This window comes from Cryptomeria japonica, chromosome 1, assembly GCF_030272615.1.
Source record: "Cryptomeria japonica chromosome 1, Sugi_1.0, whole genome shotgun sequence".
NCBI lineage: Eukaryota > Viridiplantae > Streptophyta > Pinopsida > Cupressales > Cupressaceae > Cryptomeria > Cryptomeria japonica.
The window spans coordinates 321,039,072-321,056,628 of NC_081405.1; the positions used below are offsets into that span (position 1 = coordinate 321,039,072).

The 17,557-nt window shown below is 35.0% G+C and overlaps 1 protein-coding gene across 1 annotated transcript in view; it reads right to left on the bottom strand.

The window, feature by feature from the left end:
- Positions 1-3,495: 3,495 nt before the first annotated feature.
- The window catches only part of LOC131070618 (beta-adaptin-like protein B), a 56,808-nt gene continuing 42,746 nt past the window's right edge, over positions 3,496-17,557 (bottom strand). Inside the window, exons 5-15 of the mRNA XM_058006194.2 lie at positions 14,820-14,955; positions 14,005-14,184; positions 13,756-13,848; positions 9,589-9,800; positions 9,411-9,474; positions 9,085-9,264; positions 6,379-6,471; positions 5,896-6,287; positions 5,570-5,759; positions 5,182-5,385; positions 3,496-4,180 (exon numbers count right to left, since the gene is read on the bottom strand). Of these exons, the coding sequence (XP_057862177.2) occupies positions 3,878-4,180; positions 5,182-5,385; positions 5,570-5,759; positions 5,896-6,287; positions 6,379-6,471; positions 9,085-9,264; positions 9,411-9,474; positions 9,589-9,800; positions 13,756-13,848; positions 14,005-14,184; positions 14,820-14,955 (2,047 nt within the window). The 3' untranslated portion in view covers positions 3,496-3,877. The remainder of the gene's footprint in view (positions 4,181-5,181; positions 5,386-5,569; positions 5,760-5,895; positions 6,288-6,378; positions 6,472-9,084; positions 9,265-9,410; positions 9,475-9,588; positions 9,801-13,755; positions 13,849-14,004; positions 14,185-14,819; positions 14,956-17,557) is intronic.

Here is a 17,557-nt window from a genome sequence, read left to right on the forward strand (position 1 = left end):
TATCGATCCCATTACAATACATAAACAACATCTAGCAATCATAAGAGAACAACCAACCCAATTCTAGAGAGATTTTGATATCATAATCTCATACAAAATTACATCATGGACCAAAAACTATGACCCAATATGGAGCCCAAGCCATGGGCTCAAGTTCCAAATACCTCATGCCATGATGTCAACAAGCTATTTTTAATATATCCTATTACATTGTCATAATTTATCATAACCAACTCATCAACTTGGGTGTCCAATTAATTCCATTCAAAAAAAATCTAATGATGCATCATATTTATATGTCATAAGTTGGTCAAATAGTAAAGACCATGTCACCTTCGTCTTACATGCTCTTACATATCATATAATTGTTATAAGATCTCTTATGTATCTTACAATGTTGTAAGATACTCTTACACATCTCTATGGCATTACATGCTTTTACAACTAGTTGCATGTATCATAAAGGCAATAAACTTGGCACATAAGGTCAAAATATAATGGATTGCCCTTTCCCAAAAAGGAATGCAAATAATTATTAAATAGAAATAAATGTCATTAAGATTGCACATCTATTTGAAAATAAATTTAGACTCTTTTCATATTGATATTGTGAATAATGCTTCTAATTTCAATTTGTGTGTTATTACATTCTATTATATCTTCTATGTAGCATACTATATTTCAAATTCTCATATTGTAGTATAAATGTGAAGAATTTCTTTTTTTTAATTAATACCTTATGTGTTTTAGTCCTCAACTTGTCAAATTAAATCTAAGTCTGCATATCATCATTTAGATATCCATGGACAAAAATGCATTAAGCCTTTCTCTAATCTAGACTTCGGAATTAGAAGGCATAAGAGGTTCATTTGTACATAAAACAATTGCAACTTAAGAAAGAGAAGAGTTGCATATTCTCCTATGTCAACCATGTAACATTTATACCTTCAAAATTCAAGAAGTTATTTGTAATTGATGTATCATCTCTCTAAATGATGTATATTAACACAATATTGTAATTTATAAAAGTAAGCATGCACTAATATGTAAGACATAAATAATCTAATTTATATTATAAAAAGATACAACATGTTTCACATAGCAAATGTTTACAAAGACTAGTGGGTTTTGATGTGACTATGTAACTTGTTTTTGTAATTCTACCATAAGAGAAATATGGTTCTAATTGCCTATCCATAATGTTGTAAACAATTCTAAACCAAAAAATGAAAATATACTCAGCTATGAGAAAATGATTAGTCATGATATACTCATGACAATTTACCATGAATGATAATGATATAGAGCGACCCTTTGTGACATTTGATGTGACTGTAACTAATTATGTGTTGCTTCAATAAGAAGAATATAGTTCACATTGCCTATGCACAATATACTCATCTAGCAAGACTAATTATTAATTATATATTCAATCAATCAACTATTAACAATATACTCATCTAGAAGGGAAATTATTAGTTGTAATACCTAAATTCAATTAGCTCTGACTAATACAAAGAACGTTCACAAATGTTATAATATCTTCCCTTTCAAGTCTTCGGTACTTTCTTCCTAGGTCACGATATTCTTTACCCATTATGCCAGCTCCACACGGCTACTTTATGTATTTGGAAAACTTTGTGTGTATAGTTCGAAATTCCCCCGTAGAACAATATTTTAACACATCTTGAGTTAAGGATGTTCATGGATGGTCACGGATAAAATTAAAAGTTATGTTACATGATTCTAATCGTGTGATTAGTGGTCTGCAAAAGCAGTTTGTGGGTTGCCAAATAATTTGCATGAAACATTACACATTTTAGACTCCAATTTTTCGATCATACTACCATAAATTGAAGAGCCAGAGATACTAACTTCTGTAAGTAATTTGTGTCATATGTGATAAATTGCATTTAATATAATTATCGAATATTAGAGTGATCATCCAATGAACAACAGGCGAAGTGTGCCTTATAAATCGTATCATACATGTAATGATATCTAAATTTGTTGATAGTAAAAGCCCTTTCTTCTTGATACCTACTGATGTTGCTGTTTTTAACATACATGCAAAACCATTAAGCCGACTCAAGAATGCCTATTAGGAGTTTGTAGCATTTAAAATGCATGCATTGACTTCTCTCGAAGAAGAAACGGAGTATACTCACTATACTCTCATTTGATAAAATGAGTTTTGTAGGGCCCGAATTGTTCAGTTATCAACGAAGAGTCATTAGTTTGTGAAAGGGATTTCAATTTAAGGTAAATTGTGATTGTAAATGAGTAAAGATAATTGGTAGGCCATTCGCAGTGAAATTTGAGATACACTGGTCACAAAAATTTATTTACAAAGAAGAGATGCAGTCAAGCGTCTTCTGGATGGTAGAAGATTGTCCTACCTACTGACTTTGAAACTGGGAGATGACTACTTTGGTAAGAGACGTGGTTCTCTGCTGTATAGACGGAATAATTGTTATAAACTTATAATTGAATGGATAGAGCACATTGTGAAGTTAGAAACAGAGCTCGTACAACAACAAAAATAAGTTCCAAAAGGCATGAGAGGATTAACAATACTATTTGTGTGATTTCCGGACACTAAATGTATTAAAACCAATAAGCAATTGACAGTCCTGCAGTAATTTTAATCACAGGTTAAGCTCCAGCATATGGAAAAGTATTCATCCCACATTATCCAAATAATTTCAATCATGCCACTAAAAATGCCCCCAAAAAAAAATTTTAAATAAAGGGACAAATAGACACCTTAAAAAAACAGATATCCTTAAAAACGCAAATTCCCTAGTGGATTTTTTTAAATTTTGCACCTGTGGCTAGATTTGTATAAGCAAGGCTTTTCATGTCTTAAGAATGCTGATTGGTTTAACATTAGTGCATGCATGTGCCAGTTCGAAGTCTTTTGGAATTTGTCTTCGCAAGAGTCTTTTGATGATTCTACTCATAAAAATAGACATTTCGAGTTTATTGCCAAAGGTACATTCTTTTATCAGTCATCATTAGTAAATTGTTAGGTTGTAACCAACTTTCCGGATGCAATATGATAACAGTTTATTCTCTACCTGATACTATGACATAAGCAAATCATAGAGAACTAATAATTCAGTAATTTTACCCTTTTGCACTGGTGCTAAACACCTGAAAACTAATTAACTACAATTTTAGCATTTAATCGACGGAAACTTACGAGAAAGGAGCATCCTTTTTCTTTATGATTTATTCAGATGGCAAAATTTGAAAAAATAGCATATTCCGTTTGAAATGTGTGATTCAACGAGTACTGACACAACTCCAACTCAAAAAATATCTTGATTTACATGTTAGTTACATAAGATTTCACACTCAATCACATTTTTCTCTTTGCAATCATCAAAAACCAATTTTGTCTGGATGGTTTCCAGCATAAATGCTTACAAAAATCTAGTAATCAGCTTTAAACCAAACAGTCAGAATTACATTTTCAACAATACACACACAAAACCCTCAATAACAATAATATTTCCAAGACACGGAAAGAGATTTGAATAATTTCATTTAAAAAATGTTTTGAACCCGCCTAAAGTTCTCAATGCATCAGCAACAAACCAGGGAGAAGGATGGGTGAGATATTTCCTTTGTGCATACTCATAAGAAAGAATCGCAACTACTTTACATAATTTATGATACAAAAATGATAACTGCATGGTACAGAATCCACTTAAAATAGGTTTAGTCTCAATCAGCCAAAAGTTGAAAACCTGAAGCCTCAGATGTCTCATCTACCTAGATAGCTCAATATCAATTGTCCATTTATAATCACTTCTATAACTTCACAAATGAAAGCCACCAACTCACTAATTCCATGTGTGACCATATTATATTACTTCAAAATAGCTTCAATAGCTTCAAAGAAAAGGGGAGCCATTTCTGGATTTGGAGTCTTGATTGCACACTTTACGCCTGGCTGTCCAATATGGGCAGTAATTTCAATTAGAATTGGAATATTGTGTGGAAGTTTTGCAGAAAGGTAGAGAGCCTCCTGATTGGTATCCCTCAGTGGACGCTTTGCTATGAAAAACACATTTGATGCAGCAAGTTTGTCAACTGTAACATCTATGTTACTTATTATACTGTTGGATAAGTCCTTGACAATCTCGTGTGAATCAGGAAGAGATTTCCATGTCTGCATGAAACAAAAAGTCACAAAATAAATCACACAATGAATAACATGCAAAATTATGGTTCCAATTTTCATAATATTGTTCAATTTCAAGAATTTACAAATATATGATACATACTCTAATGTAGTTTAAAGGCAGTTAACATGATTGTAATTAGCTCACTTAATGTAAGCAAGGAGGCTCTAGAAAAAGTTAACACTTGATTGCATAAGCTAACTACATACATTGCGACTGAGGAGATGAAATCAATTAGCTGAAGTTATAATCTATAACCAAAAAGCCTTTGCTAATAATAACAAAGCTAAAACTTTTACTTTCACTGATGTATCAACGGTTTGGACTCAACTCTGTTTTGTTCTTCACAATTTATGGCCTTAAATCCAATTCCAGGTTTTGTCAGTGGCTCATTCAAAACAGTTTTCAAATTCACCAGCACTATCATCATCAATGATTAGATCCTGTCCATGACCTATACTAGAAACGGTGCCACATCGTGTTAATTTGAGCATAGTTTCCTATGTCAGATACCCTATAACAAACTCACACATCAAGAGGAGCCAAGATTACCAATCACACATATTCATCTGCAAAACAAATAAGATTATGAATCTTGGATATTATCCTTATGGCATTATGGAAATAATAACCAAACCTTGCATGAAATACAAAATAATCTAAATGATTCAAAAAAAAAACATGTTCTCTAACTCAACAAAAAAATTTACAAATGGACCAAACTACTGCTACAGTACATTATAGACTTAATGGAACATCCCTACCAAGATCCAAAACCCTACCAAGATCAATATCCTATAATAAGTTCAATACAAATTCTTGAGTATAATTTACCACAAAACATGTTCAAATATTATGCATATAACAAAATGATAACAAATAGAATCCCCAAAAACAAAATATAAAATTTCTTTCCAATACAAATCACATCAACATGCATCACATGGGAAAATACAGTGAATATTAGTGCAATATGAATAATCATTACCTCCAAAAATGCTGAACGCTCTATCCTGCCATCCTCAGTGAAGAACACTTGGAATGGAATATTATCATTAAAATACCACACAGGCTGTTGATTATTTTTTACTGCCACCTGCAAGAGTGAACTCGGTGGTCCAGGAGAAATGTTTTGAAACAATACCATTGGCAAAAGAGTGCTTGCTGAGCTGCCGGGCTGCACTAGGGGCACCTAGTTGACCATGAATAAAGCACAGAAGATAATTATTAACTTTTTAATTTCAATGTCCTTCCATGCATTCAAACAAACCTATCTATTTTTAAAATAACTGCTTTGCAATAAGCATCCACTAAATTAGTTGTAGCTGCATTGCATAGAACTAATGATGCAATAACTCCGGATTCATTTGTCGCACCTGGAGGAGACCCGCAGCAGTAAGACCAAACATATTCTTATTAAATTGTATCATGAACCCATCCAAAGGTGCTGAAGTATTGTTTTCAAACTTCAAACTATAAAAGATTTGGCCATCTCGTCGTAAAAGCTGCCCACTAATCTCAAGGCCTTGACCTGCTGATGCTGGAAGTAAAATTGGCAATGAAGGCCTGTATCAAACAATGTAAACCAAAAAACAAATGAATTTCATTATCTTGTAATAGTACATAAATTCACATTCTAACAAGCAAGCAGTAGAATATTTTATCATTTTTTGAAATGGAAGTTGCTGATTCTACTACTCACCCAGAAGCTGCTGCTGGCTGGTCTACAGGGACAAGTGCATTGTCCAAACCTAACAGATCACCAAGAAGATCCGGAACAGGCGCTGCAGAGGGTACTGATTTTGCTGGAACCTGGGGAACATTACTTGAGGCTGATGCAGAGGATGAATTGAATTCTGTGGCAGGAGCAGATGGTTCTGAAGGGCCTGAATCAAGCCCATTGGGAAACTCTTCATCATCTTCTGGACGCTGAATAACTGGTTTAACACGGCTGACAAATGCATCAGGAGGCTTGTGATATACAGATGCAAGTGTAGCAATATTTGCAAGGAGCTCATCCAGAAGTGATTGATCAAGTTGATTTGAGTCATCACTGATAACAGGCTTCTCAGCCAAAACAACATCTTTTGCTGCCTGTGTTTCAAAGATAAAACTAAAGTAAGATTGTTCAACTTTAACACAGAATAGTATTCTTCTAGAAAATGATGCAATTTGGATTAAATACCTCCGGATCAGTTGACAGAAGCCTCCAGTAAATGTAAGCACGATCACGTAGATCTGGATTGTCTGTTTCCTGAGTAGCATTGTTAAGTACAACCTGACAGAGTATGCCAAAGATAAAATCAATCGATTTTGGGCTGAGGTCAAATACTTCATGTCTTATTATCAATCATAAGGTATTGACAACAGCTTTCTTTTTGAGATCTGCTATGGGAAAATGGCTATAAAATCTTGACTCAAATTATGAACTATTCAGATAAATCACTTTGTAATACTACCATGCTTTCAAAAATCTTACTATTTTTTCAAATATTTTGCCAATGTTATAAAAAACTCAAATGCAACATTAGTGATCGTAACATGTACTATGATAATCTGTCTGGTAATACCTACCAGATGCAAAGGCCTGCATTCTGCTATTATTCTCATAGAAATATGTTGTTCTTCTATATACGTGCTCTAAAATTCCTGGGAACATGCAATATTACTTTTTTAGGACCATACTCAATCAAGAAGAGCCAATGATCAGTTGAAAACTTGATTGCACCATATCTGTTGTAAATTACCTATGTTAGTGATATCAAAGAATTGTTTAGAACCATTTCATGATCCCTAAAAGGAGAAAAGCTATAATCAAATCTCCATAGCTCAGAGGTTGTCCAGACTCCAAGCAACATTAGGCTATATTGAGAATCCATCTTCAGAAGACCAATCTACACGGGTAAAAACCCACTTTATGGAGTATATACCATGAAGACTAGTTCTATTACTATATGTGGGATTATTCACAGCATCACATGATTTCACCTCTCTTCCAACCTTTAGAAAGATATTGCTCAAAATGTATTCTGCTTAGTCCTTCAATGACGGAACAAAACACAATGGGTGGTATATCACATCATCATAGTCAATAGCTCTAGAAAATATGGCAGGACAACTTTAACTTGAACATCCAATAATGATCCATATGCATACAGCATACGTGATGCAAACATGAAAGCTGGTTTCCAAATTGAGAGTTTGGCAGTGATTCCTACTACACAATGATACCTGACTTATATTTAGGTATACTTGATATAGCCTATGTTTGGCAGAAAAGAACACATGGATGCTCATTCAGGACATTGTAGAAATCATTGGGAAAGCTCTGTAATATACTGTAGTTTAATTGTACACACGGACTTGTCAGAAATCTTACATATCATTTTTCAGTTCTGACCTAACACCACTGAAATGCAAAACTAAGTAATATATCAATTGCATAAGGTGACTCAAATCATTGTATCACATTGCATTTTACATCAAGTAGTGTAATAGCAGTAGGAATCTACAATTAAAGTCTTCATAGTTTACATCCAACAAATTACATTACAGCTTTTAAGCCTCACTGCTGATCAGTAGAAAAGAAACATACGCCAGAGAGCTCACTGATGAAGAAAGCTGACTAAAAACATAAAATAAAGGGTAATGTTTAGGTATACATTCAAGTCTTTGGACATTAATATGATCTGGAAATGGATCTGGTCCATCACCAAGATCATGTGTTTCAGTTCAGTGACTGTTTTGGAGTGGTTGGACATGATTTGACCTGAAATTCAAATTATTTAAGTATTTTGGTGGCATCCAAAGTTGAATACTTTTAAATATTCAAGTCCCTCTCAAAAAGATTATGCGTACTCAAAAAAACAGAATGCTTTTTGAATCTATAAGCAAAAGTTATTGTCTTTTGGAAGATGATGAACAAAATGAGCAATGATGAGTTGGTTTCATTTCTGTCATCAGGTGGCTTCAAAATTGATGGTCTGACAGAAGGGATGACTTCATCCAGATTTAACATGCAAAAAGAGGAAGCAACAGGCAAATATTCAGAGTTCGAGAGTTCAACTCCAGCCCAAAACATGTATTATGTGCATGTTATTTCCCAAGAAGATGTTAGAGATGTCTATTGGCCATTCTTCACAGCCATCAGTGCCAAAGATAACATTTTGGGAGTTTGGACCAACAAGTTGAGGGTGCAATAGGACAAACGCTTCTCCACTGAATTTCAGAGGGAGTTTGCAGGGGTTAGAATTTTGATTAGCATTCTTGCTGGACCTCATGAATGGAGCAACCTTCTACAGTTGCAAGCTCATAGTAGGTCAGAAAAAGCTAGTCTTCTCTTTGCTGGAATTTTCTCCCATTTCAGGTTTTTCCAGGATCAATTCTGTGTTCTCTCTCATTTGTGAGTGTCTTCAAAAGTTCCATTAGATTTTCAACTCTGACAAGCTCATAATTCAAATTTCCACAAAGAATACACGTAATTCAGTAAACATCAACTAGAAAAGGTTTCATAATTGCTCTCAAGAGGTAGGAAGAAGCATTCAGTTGACTCCAAACAAACAAAATATGACATCCTATTGCAGCATACAATGTATTTGGCATATTTTGTTAAAGTGAACGGTTGCATAGTGTGTGAATGAAGTAGCTTACAGCTGTTAAAGAGGCAGAAAAAACTAATTCAAATAATTTTGTTGTTTAGTTGGCCATAGAAGTTCAAACAACACTAAGTAAGGAGTGGTTTGCGATGTCTATTCAACTGAATATCCATGCTAGTCTACAGATTATAGTACATGAAGATATTTCATATTTGGTCAACGAAAGTAATTAGACAAATAACCAGATAATGTGAAAGGACAAATGGTCTAAAGTGGTTTGGGATCAAAATAAAAACCTGAATCATTTGTTGAGGCCCTTCAGTAGGCTTCTTAAGGAACAATTTGACAGTTGCAGTGAGTAACTGCAACTGCACTTGAGCCGGCTCTTCAGGAAAGGTCTCCAGAAAGCTCTCTAGTAGTTCATCGGCATTGTCAATTCTTTCTGCATATTCACCAATTATCCAAATCATAGATGCCTGCACCAAGCAAAATAGGTTTAAATTAGCTTCCAGCACTTGTTGATTTAGTAAGGCATCCATGACAAAGGACCAAATACAATGATATAACCATTAATATTTTCTTTAATTAGTAAACTTAAAATATACTATATGATATTAAGGACCTTCGCTTCGGGTTCATCCAGAGTATCCAAGCTCTCGCAAAGAGTTGCTATGATTGATTCATAACTGTTCATTGGATAAGAAGCGGATCAGAACCAAATACCAAGGTATCCATACAAAGTAGGACCTGAATGGAAGACAAACATAAAATAAGAAGGCACTTATGCTCCCTCCACTCACGTATTAGGATAACGTCTAAAAATATCCTTGATAACTATGATGGCTTCTTGCACAACATAGTTAACTTTGATCTTTATCAATTCAAGCAATACACTTATGCAGCGTTCAGCAGCCCTTTCCAATTTGATGGCACAACGTCCAATGGCACGTACAGCTTTTCTAACAAAATCAACATCTACTTCAGTTGCATATTCTTTGAACTCCAATAATACCTGAACAAATTAAGAAATGTTAGCTGATTGCATACTATGTTACTCATCATACATTTCTAAAAAAATACAAAGTAGGCACATATTCAAGATCATATATCACCATGTGTACCATGCAAATAGGACCATCAACAATTGGCACAATTAGATATCAATTTTTACTCGGAACATCATTTCTGCCTATGACAACCAAAATTCAGAAATAAAGGGAAAAAATCCAGATGAAAATATTTCCCATAGGAAATTCATGTCATTCCATCTCTGAGGCAAGGCATACTCCAGGGCATCGTCCAACTGTTGAGTACTCTTGAATTATTCACTAGACCACTACAGAATCAGATACTTACTGGGCCTTTCATTTTCTCATATGTATTTGGCCAATTTGATATTTGAAAAGAGGGGGATACTAAAATTGCCATCAATTGAAAAATAGTTTTGATTTCCTAATAACATTTTTTGTTGCAAAATTGCATAGTTACACTAGCAATTAAATGCTCATGACAGGATGAATGCAAAAAGAATAATTATTGAAATGTAAAATAGAAAGAGGCTGCAAGCACCTGTGGCAATAAACAAAGGTCGTCTACAGGATTTAGAAAGAAAAAAAGGCTTACCTTAGGTTATGTGGAAGATTTCACCAGCCTAATAATCTTCCATAACTCTTCCTCTCACTAAGCTATATATTCTAACTTGGATTTTTAAATTCTGCCATTGAATGCAGATCTATGATATGCTCTCACTTTGCATGTTTACCAAACGTACAAGATAGGATTACTATAATTAAATAGAATTGAGATCCTTCACTGAAACTATTTTTACAATGTGCCATCCTATGCTTTCGACAATAATAATAGACTTAGCTTCTTATATCCTTACAGAGTTCTGGTAGCAGGAATATGAAGGATACAAGTTTTCTCTGACTCATCTCATCTGGCTGGATATTGCTCCTACTGCCATCCATAAATTAACTATGGCTGCTATCCTTGCTTCTGGGTTCTAGTAAAAAGAAATTCCTCCAGTTTTAATATTAGCATACAATTTTACTGATTTAGTTCATTTCTAGCACCTGCTTTCTAAGTCCAAATTTCAGCATTTTATTAGGAGTTTTTAATGAAGCAAATTTCATTTAAGACTCCTCTGATTTTCTTTGGGACTCTTGATTCATTGGATGGTGTCTATTCTCAGGGCACATGGTCTTCATTGCTCTTTCCAGCATGATGTTCAAGATGACAGAAACTTGGAGTTAATACACCAGTGGCCTCTTCCTCAACTGAAGCTCCTCACTGAACTCTGTTTTGAAGCTGCCTATTTTAAATCAGATTAGAAGAAATAGTCTTTGTGAATTTCTATCTTGACTAATCATGGAAGCTTGGTTTAACTGTTGTTCAAGTATTTAGTTTAACTCTCTATTTTTCAATACTGTTCAGCAGTGGCTGTGTAATTTTGGAACAGAAGCTCTAATCCAATTTTTGTTGGGATGTGTGGTACTGGAATTCAAATTTGTTCCACACTCCCAATCTTTTCTGTTTCTCTGAAGGCTGGGGCTTTGGGGAGCGTTATGATTTACTCCCATGAAGCTTCAATTCTCATATTAGTCAAGGAGACCCCAGATTTGCTCCCTATTGCTCTTTTATAAGATTTCAATTTATCATGTAATCTGAAGATGTGGCAGAGAGATTCTGGCACGATTTACTGGTGAACTTGCAAGATAATTTCTGAGCAATTAGAGTGAAGAAAAGCATAGGATACTTGGTGACTAGACCTCCGCTTAATTCTTTCGTATAGCCTGTTTGTTTCTCCACTTTGGGTCTAAAGGGACCACTCAACAACTGATAGAAGATTGTCTTTTGTAAATTCTATGCAGAATCCAATTTACCTGAATATTCAATATTGTGAGGCAGAATAGAAATAACAATCTTATAGTTTCAATTAAGTGCTTATCCTTTCTGTAATCTGGATTTTCAATGCTATGCTTATCTCCCATTATAAACTCGTTTAACTACAATTCTAACTTCTAAGCCTGTCTTCCTATAGTTGTAGAGTTTTTTATTCAATTCTTTCAAACTATGAACAGGGTTCTGTAGTCCCTTTTCTGATTTGCCCTTCAAATACAAAATAATCTCTTTTTGCATACTGTGAATAGCATACCTGGAGTCTGTTTTATGATTTTCCCGTTAAAAAAACTCTCTTTTTCCTTTCATATGAATGGCATAGATTTGTTTTTCATTAATTTTATTGGTTTCCTTGTTCTTCATGTTAGTTGTGGAGGCACATAAACATGGTCCATCTGTTGTATTGAGTGTTAAAACATAAACGATAGTTATCAATTTTGTCATTGTTGTCTAAATATTTTGTAATCTCCATGTGTGCAAGACTTCTTTTCTTATCTTGTGTATGAGTTCTCTGTGATAAGAATGTTTCAGGTCTTCCTCAGAAAAATTATGAGCATTACTTTCTATTTAGACTTCAATGGCAAACTTATTATAAATGCAGGAAATGACTGCCACATAATGTGAAGATCCTTTGTCTTCAATTTAACAGAAATACAGAATAACCGGCATAAGCCGATTCTTATAGTCTTAGGGCAGTTATATCTATTCGTCATCTCAACTAGGGAAATGGCACATATTAGGCGATCACCTATCTAAATGGGCTCACATCATCTGTCTGCACCAAATAGATTGTCTTGGGAAGTTTTCCTCACCCATATTGAAAGTACTATGCCACTCAACATGTAACATTGCCTATGAATGTGATTCTATTCATTTGCACATAACTGAAACTGTTTTTGAGTTTTCCAAATTGTAAATAGCTCTTTTGGCAAGGCAGGCGTGCAAAAACAGAGGCTTATACTCTGTCCTGTGAAATTTTCTACTAGTGTATTCAGTAGTTATTAATCGAAACTTTTAGCCCCCTGCAACTATAATGACAGATTGCTTGTTAGAGAATCAGAATGCTTTCAGGGGAAGCTGTATATGATATATTAATGGAACTTTTCTCCCATGGAATATAATGCATCATACTCAATCTTCTAGTCTTTGGTTTTGATAAAAGACCAGTGTTCCAAGAGGACGCGTCCCCCCCCCCTTTTTGGCCGCATCTCGGAGACGGGGGGACGGGGACACGACGTCCCCTGCCGTCCCGCCACCGCCACCCAAGCACCACCGGAGATGGGGAGACGTCTCCGCATCTCCCAAGGCGACGTGGAGACATCTAGGCATCTCCCCGTCCTTCGAGAGACGTGCAGACATCTCTCGAGGGACGGGGAGACGCCCAGACGTCTCCCATCGCCCCCATGTATATGCAATATTTAAAATTAAAATTTAAAAAATTGACTTTTTTTGGGGTTAAGGGGTAACCCTAATTGGACATGGGCCAATAGAAAAATAACACCCAACGCCTTTATAATATAATAAAAGTATTACTTGACCCCAACTTGGGGGTGCTGCCCCCAAACCCCCATCAAAAAATATAGGGGGAAACCGTGCCGATAGAAGTAGGGAATTTAGCCTCTGAGTCTGATTAGGCTCCATATAACATAATTAGCATTGAAGAAATCTTGGTATTTAGATTTAGTATTTCAAATTTCATATAGTTTCATTTGAAATGTAATTCTTATAATAGTATACTGTCATACATCTTTTCAAAACTAGTTTTTCAAGTACTATATGTATATGTATAACTATATCAGCACCACCACCCCGTCACTGTCCCCCTGCCTTCCCCAAACTTAGGCACTTGGCCCCCCCGTCCCGGAAACCCGTCCCCCCATCCCCAATGCCGGTGGAACACTGTAAAAGACAGGCTACAAAAAACACGATATAAATTTGCAAAATATTTCACAAAACAATATTCATTTTTCTCTTAAAAGCAAAGAAGACAATTTCTCTGCATCCATATATAATTTATAGTAAGTGAGATCATGGATCACATTGCAATAAGAACATGACTTCTTCACCTGGTCAATGTTACGATCAGATGCAAGCTTTATCATAATTTCTAACTTTTCCATCTTCACATAAATTGGATCGTTGTACTTGCAAAAAAACACCTGCAGACAAGGCCCAGTTGCGCAATTTGCATTAAAAACTTTCTAATATAACGAGGTCCAAACTGCCCTTCATATTAGTAAAGCAAGAAGCAAGAAAAGACAGAGAAATAATATCCCTTCTGGTAATAAGTAACTAAAATCAGTGAGCCTGTGCACCTTAATCTCGTGTGCAAGTATAGTAGGTCGGCGCTGCACAATAAGGTTTATGTTCCGCAATGCAACATACTGTATCTCAGGCTCTGCTGACAAAAGAGTAACTAATGGAGGAGCCATTTTCTTACACAAGTTTCTAACCACATCAGTGCTAGTGATGAGCTCCATTTGCTGCAGAATAACCTGCAATGGATCAAATATGTGTTGGTCATTCATACTACAAAATTAAGCTACACTCCATCAAAACAGTCGAGGCTGTTATTGAAAATAGAAGATTAGGATTCTTAATCATAGAACCAGATGATAACTAGGCTTCAGTTGCAACTTGCATATCAATAAACAAAGCTAAAAAAGATATTTTAAAACTGGATATCCTTAGAGTTTGAAATAAAACTGAACATCTATACAAATAATCTTTGCAAAAAATAAATAGCATTGATAGGTCTTACAGATCAATTTGACATAAAGGACATTAAAAATCTAATCAATCTGATCTTATTTCCATGAAATTTGCCATATTTTATGCTAAACCAAGTTCAGTAAAAACATTGTATCATAATCTGAATATGGCAATGGATGATATGAAATTTTGACACTTATGCCACCAGATAACATCAACCTTTGTGAACCAAACTGCTGTGGCTCACTGTTGTTTCAATACCATAATTTTTGTTTCTCTATATAAACTGCCATGGTTCACTAATATGGTATCAGAAATTTAGAACCAAATAAACATCGTAGACACCAAGAACTTCAAATGAGAAGCACTGTAAATTAATTGCAACAATGAGATGCTAATTCAAGGACAAGATTGTTACCTTCACAGCTGAAAGTACAACTGCACAATTTGCATGTTGAAGACGAGGAGTTACACGTTCAACTATGTTTTCCGCATCACGAGCATCACTTGCCTTGTACTTTGAAAGAGAATCTAGTATAAAAACTTGTCCCCACCTACAAGATACCATTCGATAAATCGTTGAACAATTATTTATGCAAAGACAACTATTTAAAAGCATGGAGACAACAGAAAAAAGTAATTCAACAAAATCAATTATAGATTATATAAAAAAAATTCCAATGCTTCAATCAACATCCTCTAATCCTGCAGACCTATTCTTTTCTTGATTTTCCAATTTTGCCTTTCAAACTGAAATTGTTGTACACACAAAAACTGATTTTGAGGATATATGCTAGCAAAATATATGGACAAAACAGCACATTTAAGCCTGTAGCAAGATGAAATAGCTACTACACCATAGATTTAGGGTACCAATAATATTGCTTCCTAATAGACCATTTTGGTTACACCATTTCTGATTTAAGATATCACATTTTTCCAGACAAGCTTCTCTAACCAATATGAGAAGTTTCAACTGCTAAAATTTTCTAGACAACTTGAGCAGACATAGATGAGTTTGTGTTTCTAGTTGCTTGCATATTTTACCAATAGGTATCATAGCATGGTATCCAATACATTATATGATATATCCTGCAGGTCTTACAGCTTACCTCTAGAGATTTAAAGGGAAACATAATCTCTTTGTTTAAAGAAAATCTCCTCATTTCGGGTATCTAATTATGATGCTTTCCCCATTGAGCACCTTTAGTGTATCTGATTAGATGCTGACCAGTCCATCTCATCCCACATATTGGAGATTCCTGACATATTTATGGGATCATGATGATGATAATACTTATTTATATATATTTGACTCTTTCTCTAGCCATTTATTGATCTCTCCTTGACATCACAATTTTGACTGATCTTATACCTACGTATCATTAGAAAAGGTGTCTCAACCTTGCATCCTAATGTTTAGAAAGGAAAAATACAATTTTCAGATAATAAAACATAACAATGCAACGTACAAGTCTTAGAGGATGCTTTAGCCTCAAAAAAATGTCAAAATGCCGTAGCTGGAGCAAGTTAGTTACAGCATCATGGACCTCGTCAAGATCAACAGATGGAAAAAAACAGGCTCAATCGGCTCCTTGGATCAATAGTTATGGCCCATGGAAGTTGGATCTCCCATATCGAAAATGTAAGACCATCTATGACACATATGACAGTTATAAGGAGCTATACTTGTTGACCACCTTATCATGCATATTATGACACGTCATAAAATATTTTTGAATGGAGATAATGGAGCCAAAATGGAATACAAGTTGATGAGTAGTTTATAATGAGCTTATAGCAGGTGGAAGGAATATGCTATTTTCACCTACGGACTCATATTGGGATTTAGGTGTTGTATTCTTTATTAGGGATTTGGGTGCCATATTTTGTGGCAGTTTTAGCTCATGGTTTCTTAATTAATGTTTAATGGTTTCTGTAAAGCCATAAAAATGGTTAGCAGTAAGGATTAATCATCAACGTAAATCAAAACCATTTTAAAGCAATATCAAAGAAGAATGTTAGCATATACGGAAAGTAGGAAAATACATGAAATGCACTTCCCTTATAACGCTCCTATGCAACTTGATTCTTCCTTGTCCTCCTCTCCACGAACTGCGTTGCTTCGAGGTTGACAAATGGAGAGTAGGAGAGATAGGTGGAGTTAAGTGTGGACTGCTCTCAAACTAGCATAACAACATAGTATGGATGAGTGGATGTGGACATGGATTTGGAATCAAAATGGCAATATGATAGTGCAATGATAAGAGGATATGCAACCAAAAGGGCAGCATAAGATTATGATGAAAAGTGGATGATTTGATATGAGTGAAGGGCTCAATTTATAGAGTTGGGAGCCTAGAAACCAACAGTCAAGATCAAAAGTTGATCAATGGCTGAGATTAAAGGATATAGAAAGGTGTGCTCACACATGTGTGAGCACATCTTGGGAAGAACAACTGTCATAGGGAAAAGGGGAAATTGTGCTCACACATGTGTGAGAAAACTTTGGGAAGTCCAACTATCCTAGGGAAAAGGGTAAGGTGTGCTCACACATGAGTGAGCAACCTTGGGAAGTTCATGAAGTTGACAAGTGGAAACACTTGTGGCAAAGGTGTAAGGGCTATGAAAAGGGGGGATATGACATACGGGCCAAAAGGGGAAAGTGTAGGGTGGCTCCATGGGGAAGAGCAATTCTCACACATGTGTGAGCACCCCTTGGTCAAAGATGATGTGGATGGGTGAGATGACTTGGGTAGGTGTGTAGTATTTTAGATTTGAATAAATACTAACGGTGATTAGGATTTGGGTTAATTAGTTTAATGAGAGGATTAAGCTGTGGGTTTGTATGAATCACTAAATTAGCCTAACTGATCAAAGATTAATTTAGCTAATTAGGATTGGGGATAAAATTGGAATATTCCCTAAGGCTGAGTTTGATTTATCAAACTTTAGGAGAATGAAGGGGGAATTAACTAAATATGATTCAATTAACTTAGAGGTACTAAAGGGCTAACATAATTAATTTAATTATTTATGCGACATGGGATAATTAATTAAATATTAATTTAATTAATTTTATGTCTACAATTTGATGTATTGTTTCTCCTATATTTATTGAGTGCTCAATTGAGTTAGAGAAAACATAGTGAATTT